We start from the raw sequence: 12,540 nt of genomic DNA on the forward strand, positions 1-12,540 counted from the left end.
AGCCCAGGCATCGCCAGGCAGGTGTCACATATATTACACCCAAGGAGATTCTGAGGCTCCTGGTTTCCTTTCCAGCACTGCGGTTACCAATTCATGTGGTCTTGTTTTAAACATTGTGTCATTTATACCAATCGTGGCATTCAATTCTCCTGAATCTCCAAGCCTGCACAGGACACGTAGCACACACACACATACACCCCCACACCTGGCATTCCCATGTCATCAGACGGCTCCAAAAAGGGTATGAAAACAACCGTACTTTGCCTGCAGTTTTTAAAACATCGCATATTTCTCTGAGGCAAAGAATTTAATAAAAAGGAACAGGGCACAAAGAGTCATTTCCTCACTACTAGGTCATGAGGGTATTGCTTTGTTATTTTTCCTAAGAAAAGCAAACATTTGGACAATATTTCACTTCTTCACCTGAGAATAATTCAGACAAAACACCATTTTTCAATCATATTACACAAGCTGGAAAATAATGGTGAGTGAACAGAAAACTACACTCTGTCTGATTCTGAAATGAACAGATTTTGTATCAAAGGCCCTGAACGCTTTTGCACAATACCCCAGCCATGGTGCAAAACAAATCACACAACAGCAACCAAGCAAATAAGAGTCCTTAATTACTTTTGATATCCACTTCAGCATTGGCAAGCGGAGGGAGGTTGGGGGACGCAAAGGCGTTGAAACTCCCAGAATCCACCTTGGTCACACGATTCCCCCTGTACAGCTTGTGGTGAAAGTACAGACAGACCTGACAGACAGACAGACAGACAGCGATTGATCGTCAGTTAATGGAGTAACGTCAAAAAGTTACAGGGGTCCCCTTTCTCATCGGGATTCAACACAGAGATGTCTAGCACCTCCCACAATGTCAATTTCAGCTTTATCCTACGACATTATTGCTACCAAAACTAATTTCACAGAGCATATGGTTCGATACAGTTCAATAAAATCTAATATAGCTGTGTTTTCTCATCTTTTTTTGTCTCGGGTATATCTGTTTGTCCTCTCTGATTACATTTCATAGACATGAATCTGTAGATATGAACAATGGCCGGGCTCTTGGCAAGTTTTTTTTTATCCATCAGTGATTCAGTGAAACTAGCCCTCTCGAGATATTTCTTTTCAGTGCGTCTGCCTGAAGAGAAAGACTGTTGAGTGGCTGTATTGCGACACGCTCTCCAGGACTACTCAACAGGCTTGTTAGACCAGTGGTTTAGGGAGGTTTTGCTGCTCATTGTCTTGTTCAGAGACAGCGCTGTGGAGACAGGCGTGCGAGGGGCAGGCCGGCACCGGCAGGAAGGGCCCTGTGGAACGTCAGACACGCCGATACTTCCCCGTGTCACCTATTCACGCATTCGGCGTGTCAGTCATACCTAATGCATGTTTTCTCCGAAGCGCCCATAACCCATTATGCGAAAGGTGAGGCAGCTGGGCCGTAAAGATGCGTTTAGTACGCGCGCATCGGGCCTTGCGCAAGCTACAGGAAGCTCGAAGGCCCGCGCGGCGAATCAGCCAGCGAGCCGTAGAACGCACCTCCGGGATCACGAACTGGCCGGCGATCAACAGCGCCCCCAGGAGGTTGTCTCGACCATCGTTCCTCATCTCATAAATGGGCACCTGTGAGACACAGCAGCAAAAATCGATGTCTGTTAGTCGTTTTTTCCAGAAGACATTTCAAGCTTGGCAGTCGGGTAAATGTTTGAGGCACTCTGAGGAGCGGATATCATTGCCTGTTTTCCAGAGAGGTTAACGGTCTCCCCACTGTGGGGGGGGGGGGCTTACCTGGGAGCCAGTCAGAATGATGGGCTTCCCCAGGTGCTCACAGATGAAGGACAGGGCAGAAGCTGTGTATGCCATAGTGTCCGTCCCATGCAAAATCACAAAGCCGTCGTACTTCTCATAGTGTTTCTGCAAAAAAGGCAAAAAGTTTCACGTGGGAGGAAGATTCTCTTGTTATTTTTTCATCTTTTCAGGCTGTTCTTCACAACACCCATCTGCCACCAACTGGGTACAGGGTTTTGTTTGCATACATAATAAACTTAATTAAATTTGAATACAGTGACCACGGATATTTAAAAAAATAATTCAGTTAATTAAAAAAGACAATTGGCCTATAGTGAGAATAATTTTGCTACCTACTGAAGTTATTTAATTACATACTCCACCCTATGAATGCTTAATTCAACAGACAGATGTTTCAGTGGGCTAGACATAAGCCATGTGCTTTAAGTGGCAGGACCGAGTAGACATCAACACAATGTGATAGGGTCTGATCGTGGGTCTGATCGTAGGTTACAGACTAAATCGGGAGGCACCTCAATGTCCTTTCCGATTTTTGCCCAGTCATCAGTGGTCATGTTGCAGGAGTCCAGCAGGGGGCAGTACTCCAGGACTGTGTACACAATCCTCTTGTTCTGCTTGGAAAGCCTGGGATGCCACGGCAAACAGAGGAAACAAACACAAGAGACAAAGACCACTGTGAGCAACCGCGCCTCTCTCATCTCGCCTCACCCACTGTAAACAAGCGCAAACAGACTCCGTGCATTTAAGCCAGCGCAGATTTGTTTACCAACAGAACCGATCAATTACCGCGTACCAAATGAGCCAATTAAAATATTAAAAAGGCGAAATCCACTTTAAGTGCGAGGCTTTGTTTTGTTTGTTTTACAGACGCAGTGTGAGTTGGACCGAGCTCGGTGCAAACGGGAGCAGAGAGGGGTGGGCACCAAAGAACATGGCGCGCGTTCCCCTCCGAGAGAGGGGCGAGACAAAGTCGATTTTGCGGTCCGTCTGTCTGAGCGGCGGGGCCCCGGAGCCCCTCAGTAAGCAGGGCAGAAAACTACGGCAGCGCGGGGCGGAGGAGCGGGGGCGACGGGACTGGATTAAACCCGTTTTTGGGTGAATGAAAGCTCTCAAATTCAGTATTCCTCCTCCCAGTTTGGGGCAGAGCGGGGGGGGGGGGGGGTTAGCGAGGGGACCCCTTTGCGTCCCTAACAAATAGGGGCGGCTCATCCCTTAGCAAGACCTCGTGTCCCAATTAAAAGGGGGCGGCTTGTCCTGGCCCCCATGCATATTTATGCCCTCTCTAAGTGGTGTTAAATTCGGGGTCCCGTGTTCTCCCCGCTACGGAGCTAATCGCGGTGCGAGCGGCTAAGCAGCTGTGAAAAGATTTTCTCTTTTTTTTAAATCTCTCTTTTTAAAAGAGGGGCCAGGGCGCACCCATTAGCATACACCAGCACGGCAACAAGGAGAGGGGGAGCGGGCCCTGCCTTTTCGGGGGTTCAATGGAACAGTCGGGGGGCTGGATTCCCAACGATCATCCCCCCCCCCCCCCCCTCATCCCGCTAGCAGAGCCCGCCGATGCCGCGTTAATTAGCCCCAACTCGCGAGACAACCCTCCAACATATGTTGTTGATAATCTTGGAGCAAAGGGTGCCGCTGGAACCTGCATTCAAATCACCAATTATTTATTTACCTTGCAGTACTGCCCACAGAGGGGGGGCCGGGGGGGTGGATTTACATAGACAGGACGACTGCTGCCTGGCAGGTTGTTTGCGAGACGGCGCGGAATGAGGAGAGAGCTACGCGAGCTCTTCCTAAAGACGTACTGACTTCAGCCTCCCTCCGCAGAGTTTCCCTGATGGCGACTTCGATAAATCAACACGCCAACTCCCCGCACTGGGATCCCCCAACGCAGCTGGGAAAGTCCTAGTAACGCGGGGACCGCCACTGACGGCTGCAGTCGGAGTTTGCCCAGTCCAGCGCGAATTTCACTGCGCTTTCACTGTTTTTCACAGCAACTCAAGGTCTAACACCGCCCCTCGCAATGTCACTGCCCCGCAATTCACTAGATAACGAAGCAAAGGTTACTCGCGCACATGTGCACAAACACGTTTGCGGTCCTGCTTTCATAGTTTCAGTGACAGCTCATTTGGGTTAAAGCAGGGCATTCACACAGGCACAAAAGCAAATGGTTAGTGTTCAAAGAAAATCGACAATGAACGGATGGATAGTCTAAAGCACATTGAATCATTGAGACAAGCACAGTAGTAATACTTAAAACCAACAAGATGGACGTCACTTAATATGGTTATTGAGGGGGAAAGTTACTTTACAACGTCCAAATAGAGAAAGTTTTAATTAAATTCAAATTTAGGTTCATTTATACTCACCAATATATTACAAATATTACTGCGTCACCATACAACGTGATGATTATATGCGGTTTTAATATGGAGAACTGAATAACAGTTGTGGCAGTGTTATCACAGCAATGCCAGGGGCCATGCAGTCTAAGGGCCATGCAGTCTATGATTCAGGGGTGACATATGGCCACACTTTCACAGGCACAGCCGAGAGGCAGGCATGTGGGTGAACAGAGAGATCTCATAACAAATGACCAACCCCCCCACAGACGCACGCGCGCACACACACACACCCACAAAAAAATACATAAATCGCACACGCACACACGTACGCATGCACACACACATACACACACACACACACACACAAGACCTCTTTTTATTTAAATGGAGCATGATTTGGGGTTCTCCTTATCTATAACCCCCCACACAGATCCCCTATCTGCGCCTTTTGGGATCTTGTGTTTCAGGGCGAAGTTTACGCCCCAGGCTCCTTCGCTGTCTGCGCAGATTAGCGCAGTACGCTAGGAGCGGAGCGGATCGGGGATCACACCCGGGGAGGCCCAGGCCCCGTCTCAGCCCCATCTGGAGGGAAGATAGCGGGCACCCCTTCCACCTTCCGCCCGCCCCGGCCCATTCACGACGGACCCCCAGCAGCTCCCCACAAACAGGCCGCAGGGATCAATGCGCTCAAGTTGGATTAGCTTCCTCCGCGCCGGCTTAACAGCAACGGCCGACCGGAGGTCTTCGCCTCCCTGCGGTGGCTCCCCTTCCCACGGCTAGGCTACAATGACTCAGCGTTGTCCTGAGAAGGCCTGCGCTGCACCCGCCGATTCTCAGCGTGGGGATCGACAGGATTACGCCCTTCTCTCTCTCTCTCTCAGAGAAAAGGGCCGCGAGACTAAAGAGCAAAGGAAGCGTGGTCACGGTGACCACCGCAGCCGAAACGGGCCGTTTGCGGTCCGCCCGCGTTTCGGACCGCTTCGCCGAATCCGCGCGACGGTTCCTCCGCAGCGAATGCAGCAGTCAGTCGCAAAGCAAGGCGCAGGCAAACAACACAGGCACGCAGTGTGCTACCAGTAATACAGCACCCTTTCGAAAGCTCGTCTGCGTGGTGCGTCGGCATCCTGTCGAAACAACACAGACAGTTTAGAATTTGTATGCAGGGGGAAAAAAGCCTTTGTGCTTGCAGCTGACGAACAGCTTCCATCCTTTTCCTCCAGTGAAGTTCCTCGGGTTGTCTTACTGGAGGCCACGGTTCTTCAAGCTGTACAGCTTGGCATAACTGGGAGGTGAAGGCAGCCTTCACATGTGGTGTGTCACAGAAAAGGTGACGCTCAGGAACTTATATTAGAGCTGTTCCTAGTAATCTGATGCCTAGTAAACCTCTCAAAGAAATTAGCCTCACAATGGAGGAATTTCCCTCTGAAATAATCGGTGTGAAAATTAGAAACACTTCATAAAACATTAACATTAATCATTCCATCCTCTCTGCAACTTTAAGTCATGGTACAGGCTGGAATTAACACCCTTTGTCAGGATCGGTTGAGGCGACATCAAACAACGCCCCACTGTGTCCAAGCTGGATAACATGTGACTAGTATTCAACCAGCATTTGTCCTTAACTTCAACTTACAAATAAATGCAAACCTTACAATTTTCTCTCCCACAAACTCAGTTTGGTGGGTTATTTTCAGTGATAGTATCTGACTGAGAGAGGAGTAGCTGCCTACACTGCCTACAGTGTTGAGAGTGGCTGTGGGAGTGGTGTTTTTTATGAGTTTTTTCTGCATAATGATAAGGGTGTTTTTTGTGTAAACCTTTTTTAGAATCACCAATTGTGCTTCCTGAGGACACCTTCACCCACACGCCAGGAGGACTCCAGGTGAAACGCACATTCCTCTGACGCCCCCCTGGGAGTTAATGACTATTTCATACCCTACAGGCCCCACAACATTACAGGAGAGAGCAGGCACCAGCCAAAGGACAGGCATACTCGCACAAAACAAATGACTTCTCTGTGGGTGTCTGCCATGTTGTTGGGAGGAATTAATATAGCAGTAACCTGGCCAGCATGACTCCATCCCACCCCTGGCTGGATGAAGCCAGCTGAGTTACACCACCACAGACAGCCAATCATTGGCTAATGACAAAGTCAAAACACGGTACAGCTATTACAGGGCTCAGACTGCACTTGAGATAAGTCTAGCAGTATATCTAGTATGATGGCAGCGCTGGGCATTATTAAAGGATTTTAGAGAGTGGTGCTAGATTAAAAAGACTGTAAAAAATGTGATATGTGGTATCATTAGTTAACATTAAGATTAATTTTGGGAAATGCAAAACATACACAGCTTTGTTATCTTATTATTTGTATTAGCATAAATGCATAATCTATGCTCATTCAAAAAGTTATATTATAGCCTGAATCCTGATCAATGATTAATCATTAAAGGATGATCATTAAATACCTTACCTTATGTAAGGTACCTGTACATGGAGGGGCAAAATACTATAACGAAATGACATTGGCAACAGTTTAACAGTTAATTTAACCAATAATCCCAGACTCAAACTTGTGGAAAGTGTTAATATAAGGGACACAGGCTCTTTCCCATAATTCCCCTGGAATGTCACTTACGGAAGGACCAGAGTGTTCTCTTGGGGACAGAAGTCATACAGGCGGGTCTGCTGGGCATACTGCTCGTCATGAAGGATGGGTAGTTTGCGGAGGGTATTGACGAAGGAATTGGGCTCCGGACACAGTACTGTGGGTGTGCCAGAAAGATATTAGGGTCATCATTTAACATGTTATTCTTTACAATAATGCAAGCACACCTTGACTCATTGTGCAGTGAATCAGTCAGGAAAAACATCGATATGATTCCCACCGAACTCCTATTGACATGTCACAGTCACAGCCTAACAAATCGCAGTAGGAATGCATTGCACAAAATGAGAGAATTCTGTCACCATCTTTACTCTGAAATATGTTTTGTGTGTACATCAATCTCCCAGTTTCTATATTAACCCTGTCATGATTCCTTTGGTTATACCATCACCTAGTGGAATACTTCGGAATAGCATACCAACCATGGCAACAGCATTGCCTAGATCGGGGACAAGGAACCAAAAACTAATCTAATGATGTACTGGTAGCAACAATCATATTAAACTATAATTGATGTAATTTGAACTAACCTTTTCTAGAATTCAATCAACTTCAGTTATAGTGTCATCCTAACTTACTTATGCACCTCAATAAAGATGAGCAAAGAAGTGTGTTTGAAATGAACAATAGGCCTCTGACTAATTGTATTAGTATGAAAGATTATCATTTTCTTTCAGCATATAGCCTACTACAGCTCAAAGAATTATGAAAATTATATTCTGATATTTAAAGGGGTGTCCATAATTTGAGATAATTGTAAACTACCTATTCAAAAATTAATAAGTACATATACATATAGGCTATGTTTTTATCACTTCTGAAATGCTTCCAGTGCCATTGCATGTAAAATATTAGCTTGCTATAAAATGCTTACATATTAAAAAAAAATTTTTTAAGTTATGCAAATCTAGTCATGTATTTCAGGTTGTCTTCACATTCAGACATAATAACCAGTTTTGCTAAATTTCTTTCCAGGCACCCTAGATACACTATTTTTTTTGCCAAATATCAGTATAGAACAACATATTCCAGTTCCTTGGGCCACATACTATATTTTAGCAACAAATGGAATGAAACAATTTAAACTGTAACAGAGAGAGCACAAAAAACAGAGGCTCCTCAAGCAGAACCCCTTTGACTCTCGTAACATCTGGATTTTACACCACTCAAATAAATTACCACCAATATTTCTACTGAAATTCCAAATGTGTGTAGTACCTGTGGATAATCAATCAATATAAAACAAAATAATGTAATTCTTACTTTGAGGTCATTTTGACCATATTTCCATATTTCAAAAATGCATTGGGACAGTGGTAGCACAGCAATGTGTGTATTAGCAGACAATAGGCTCACTATAACAGTGTGAAAGAACTGATGTCCGGTATTGTTCCATGAGTTGGATTGATTGTTATGCTAGTGGTATTATTGTGCAAGGTAGTTGGAGGGGGACCAAACCCCCTTCCAAAATACAGGATGGTAGTATCAGTCCTTCATTTTACTGTGATTTGCAGTGAATATCTTACGATAGTGTCAATATTTGTCAATATTGTGTTCCGTTGGTGGGTGTTGGGCAGTAGACCCACCCCCCCTCGCCTGCCACCTAAAAGCACGCCCATGTGATCCAAGGGTCCAAGGACAATCTTCTGATTGTGTCACCATTCTATGTTGAGAACAATAACATCACACATGTAGACTCATGCGCAAGCCAGTGTTGAAAATCCACCAGCAGGTTGGACACTGCCCAGTGAAGACAACATGAGGATACTGCAACCACTGCAGTACTGGATAAACAAACAGCTACAAACATGATGTCTGCCTCTATTGTACAGAGCACAAGAACTGCTTCCTTCAGTATCACACCAAACAGGGAGACATGGACACATATGAAGACAAACAACATGATTATTTGAGGAGCTAAAAAATAAAATAAGAATAAAAGTTTGACATGTGTTCATTATGTTATCATCACAACGGAACTATCGAGTTTGAGTTTTAAAACTAGCATACTTGTGTCTCTGAGTATCTTACTGGGAAGCATAATGACAATTTCTGCTACCACTCAAGCCCAACGTTGCATTTTTACAACATGTTCAGTAATTTGCACCAAAACAATAAAAATGCAAATTCCTCATCAGTGGCCTCCTACAACAAGGTTTTAAGAGCTTTAAAAAAATGAATCCTCCCCATTACATCAATTACACCCACTGTATGCTTTTATGATTGACTCACAAATGGGTAATTGTTTAATCATGTGAACTATAGGCTCACTGGCACTCAGTGCCATCCCTGGCCATACCATATGTATTAGTCTATTCTAAGGCATTTTAAAGCTCACAATACAGCACAAAAGGTATAACCTAAACATTAGCCGAAGACTTCTGCATAGGCAAACAGACTGATGTAAAACAGTAAGCTTTTGATTATAAAATGAACATGTGCTGCAAGCTGTGTAACACATGACTGAAGCCCCGGAGGTGTTTAACTAGAAGATGTGGTCAAGCAGCTGTATGACATTCAAGCTGGTCAAGTCATTTCATTGGGCGTTATGCTATATATAGGGTCCTTTGAGACACATGATCATACCTGCCAATGTTGCGTGGTGGAAATGAGAGATTTTCCACTGCTCAGTATCTAGCAGCAACCATAAATGCCTGTGTGTTTGGGGGGTGGGGGTGTTACGCACAGAACATTACTTTACATTACAGCGATGTAATGTATGGAAGAAAAAAGTAAGAAAAAAATATAAGGATACCATAATACAAAGATTTTATTATTTAAGACGGTTCCAAAATACAAAATAATATGCATCAGTAGTTGCAGTGTGTGGGTGTTTCATATTAGCACACAATATTCGGGAAATATGGGAGATGAGGGGGAGAAGTGACAAAATGCGAAAGGAGTTGAATACATGATAAAGCGTGGAAACGGGAGTGTAGTCACCCTGCGAAGTTTTCAATAAACAAAACTTTAGACTTCCAAACACGCCCCTTGCCAGACGGCCAATGACATGTCACATCAAACAGGAACGAAGTAGGCCTATATACTACAGATCATAGCTGTCAAGTAGGGAATGCAAATAGCCAGCCTACCACAAGGCTCTGATGTAAGATGTAACACAAAAAAGTTAAGGCGATGACTACAACAGTCAGAAATAATGAAACGAATTTGTAAAAGCTTTTAGCTTTTGGGCCAGTCTCAATGGTTCTTAATACATCCGAGGTTATAGAAAAGCTGCGAGCCGCATGAATTTTAGCTAGCCAATTCTGAAGGCAACACATGCCATAGAGACTCTCCCCTCATGATTTCACGTGCAGACTTAAAATGCGGAAATGAAATAACTGACGACACTAACGCCTGCTCTATGGGCTATAACTTCATATCTCAACCATTTCAAACATGTTGTTAGCGAGCTATAACTACGGCAATAGGACTAACCTAGCCTACACACATTGTCAAAATGTTGGCGAGCTAACATCATGCTTGAATTGGTCATGATAGCTAGCAATGTAGCCTAAACCGGTTTGAGTTCCAGGCATGCAGCGTTTCTTACCGTTATTGTGGTACATCATTCCGATAGTTCCTCCGGTGTTGATGACCAATACCCGCGCTTCAGCACTGGGGCTCACCTCCAGGGATTCGAGACTAGCACTGCTGGACAATCGCCTCCGTCGTCCCTGCTGTATTAAAGTGCCCCGATGAAGAGATGTTTGAGATTGGAAATCATCTGAGTGATCTAGTTGATTCAGACCTGAATGAGACAGTTCCCTCCCGAGAGAGGACATGCTTGTAGCAGGCGATGGTCCTGTACTAGACCGCTTCCCATCCGCCATTATAATGTTATGTCGAAGCCTGCGTCAAATTAAGCTTCTTAAAGAGACCGTCCCACGATACTGGAATTGTACTTGGTCAAGGACAAGGTAACTCGCCTTCTAGCTTTATACTGTAATGCGTGGTATTACATAGCATACTATTACAAAATATTAAAATATAGCTTACAGTAAATTGGCAGTACTCTTAACTTTGCATATAAAGGAGCCTACTGTCAAATTGAATGGAAAATGGTGTCTTGTTACTGAATTTAACCCTTAAACAGACACGTTAGTAAAACTTTTTTTTGTTGTTGATGTTTTAACTCCAAATGCATGTAGCTATTCCCAATATTGTAAAATTAATCCTTTACTACCTCTAATTTGGCAACATTTCACAGGAGATTGTGCATGTCAAAGTCTGTTAAATAACAGCTTAAATAAAATTGTCATTATTTTTCTTTATCAGTATTTTAAAACACTGTACATAGTTAGTATTATACTTGTTAGTATGATAAAAGTATTAGTATGATAAAAACATAATTACCACATGCTTAACATTGCTTACCCTATAGGCTGCCATAACAGTTTTGACCAAGCTGATCAGATCATAGATAACTGTGACACAAATGTTCTAAACAAGAAAAACATTGATGAATGAACTCCTACTGTTGCCCCCTGCGGGTTGTCAAAGAGAGTGTATTTTGTGGTGTACGTTGCCTGTTTAAGGGTAGATTGGCACTGATCTATAGTATGTGTGGCTAAATGCACTACATTGATTGATGTTTTGTAAACTGTGTTATGATACTTGCTCTGTGAATACAATGTGTACCGTAACACTTAAACTGCCTACAGGACACATCTAAAAATAGTTTGTATTGCCTAACAGTAGTAGTTCGTGTTGGTTATCAATTGGTTTACAGTTTATTCACCTGTCCAATGTGAATAAACCATTGTTGTATTGGCCTTAGGAGTGGGAACTCTGACCAATGAGAGTGGAAATACAGAATCTCAAGTTACTTACTGGATGTCAATCCAGCCATTGACCCATACTTGACATGCATACCACAATCGTAAAATGCATATAGGCTACATAGCATTACATTAATATTTTTTTTAATCCAATGTGGCTTGTATAACAAAGTACAACAAATTTTAAGTTTTGTTTGTTACATTAGATACAATTCTTGGAATAGTTCAAGTGATAATAATATTGACTGATTATTGTGCGGTCCATTTATAATGAATAAAAGGGGCCCGAGCTGGGTTGCCCTTTTGAATTGAAATGCATTTTATTATCTAAGAATACTCACACAATGAGTGCTAATCACATAATGAGCCATGGTGACAAATGAGGAAACAGGACAGAATACACATCTAAGTGGATATATAATGTGGAAGAAATGTGATCTTGTCATTGTTCCAAAGTTGATGTCAATATAATAGTTTAAATATAGAAAATATGTGTACCACCATTTATTATAATGAGGAAGCCCAAAATTGTTGTTGTTTGGGACAGTGCCAATACTTGCCCTTCTTTGTTGTATGAAAAATGTTTGTCATCTTGTTTTGTTCACCCAAATAATGTGTTCTTCTGATGTTCGACATGGTCTGAAGATTAATTCAGAGGCTTGCGATTTCTCATTTATGGCCTATGGAGAAAGCGGATCTTTGGGCCAAGAAGCCTAATAGATGTGGATGCTTTGTATTACAATTAAATAATTCCAGGATATATCACTAGACATAGGGACAGAAAAGTCTTATCATGCATGACACATTCAGTGTGCATGTGTGTGTACTATGTAAGACAGATGCATTAAACATTGAAATTAATTGAATATATGCATACAGATCTCCATTATCCTCTCATGTCATTAAAAGTTACATGACTGGTTAGAAATGAATT

At 43.5% G+C, this 12,540-nt stretch overlaps 1 protein-coding gene across 4 annotated transcripts in view; it reads right to left on the reverse strand.

Annotated features, from left to right (window-relative positions):
* Positions 1-11,288, reverse strand: part of aspg (asparaginase homolog (S. cerevisiae)) — a 28,863-nt gene extending 17,575 nt beyond the window's left edge. Inside the window, exons 1-8 of one of the 4 annotated variants that reach the window (XM_035420356.1) lie at positions 11,203-11,288; positions 10,379-10,505; positions 6,796-6,922; positions 5,246-5,281; positions 2,325-2,436; positions 1,792-1,917; positions 1,543-1,626; positions 631-757 (exon numbers count right to left, since the gene is read on the reverse strand). In XM_035420356.1, coding sequence (XP_035276247.1) covers positions 631-757; positions 1,543-1,626; positions 1,792-1,917; positions 2,325-2,436; positions 5,246-5,281; positions 6,796-6,922; positions 10,379-10,505; positions 11,203-11,217 — 754 coding nt within the window. In that variant the 5' untranslated portion in view covers positions 11,218-11,288. Of the gene's footprint in view, positions 1-630; positions 758-1,542; positions 1,627-1,791; positions 1,918-2,324; positions 2,437-5,245; positions 5,282-6,795; positions 6,923-10,378; positions 10,707-11,202 lie in introns of those variants that run through there. The other 3 variants (XM_035418072.1, XM_035418919.1, XM_035419704.1) reach the window with 3 other exon arrangements.
* Positions 11,289-12,540: the final 1,252 nt, after the last annotated feature.

The sequence above is a fragment of the Anguilla anguilla genome, chromosome 1 (assembly GCF_013347855.1).
Source record: "Anguilla anguilla isolate fAngAng1 chromosome 1, fAngAng1.pri, whole genome shotgun sequence".
Taxonomy (NCBI): domain Eukaryota; kingdom Metazoa; phylum Chordata; class Actinopteri; order Anguilliformes; family Anguillidae; genus Anguilla; species Anguilla anguilla.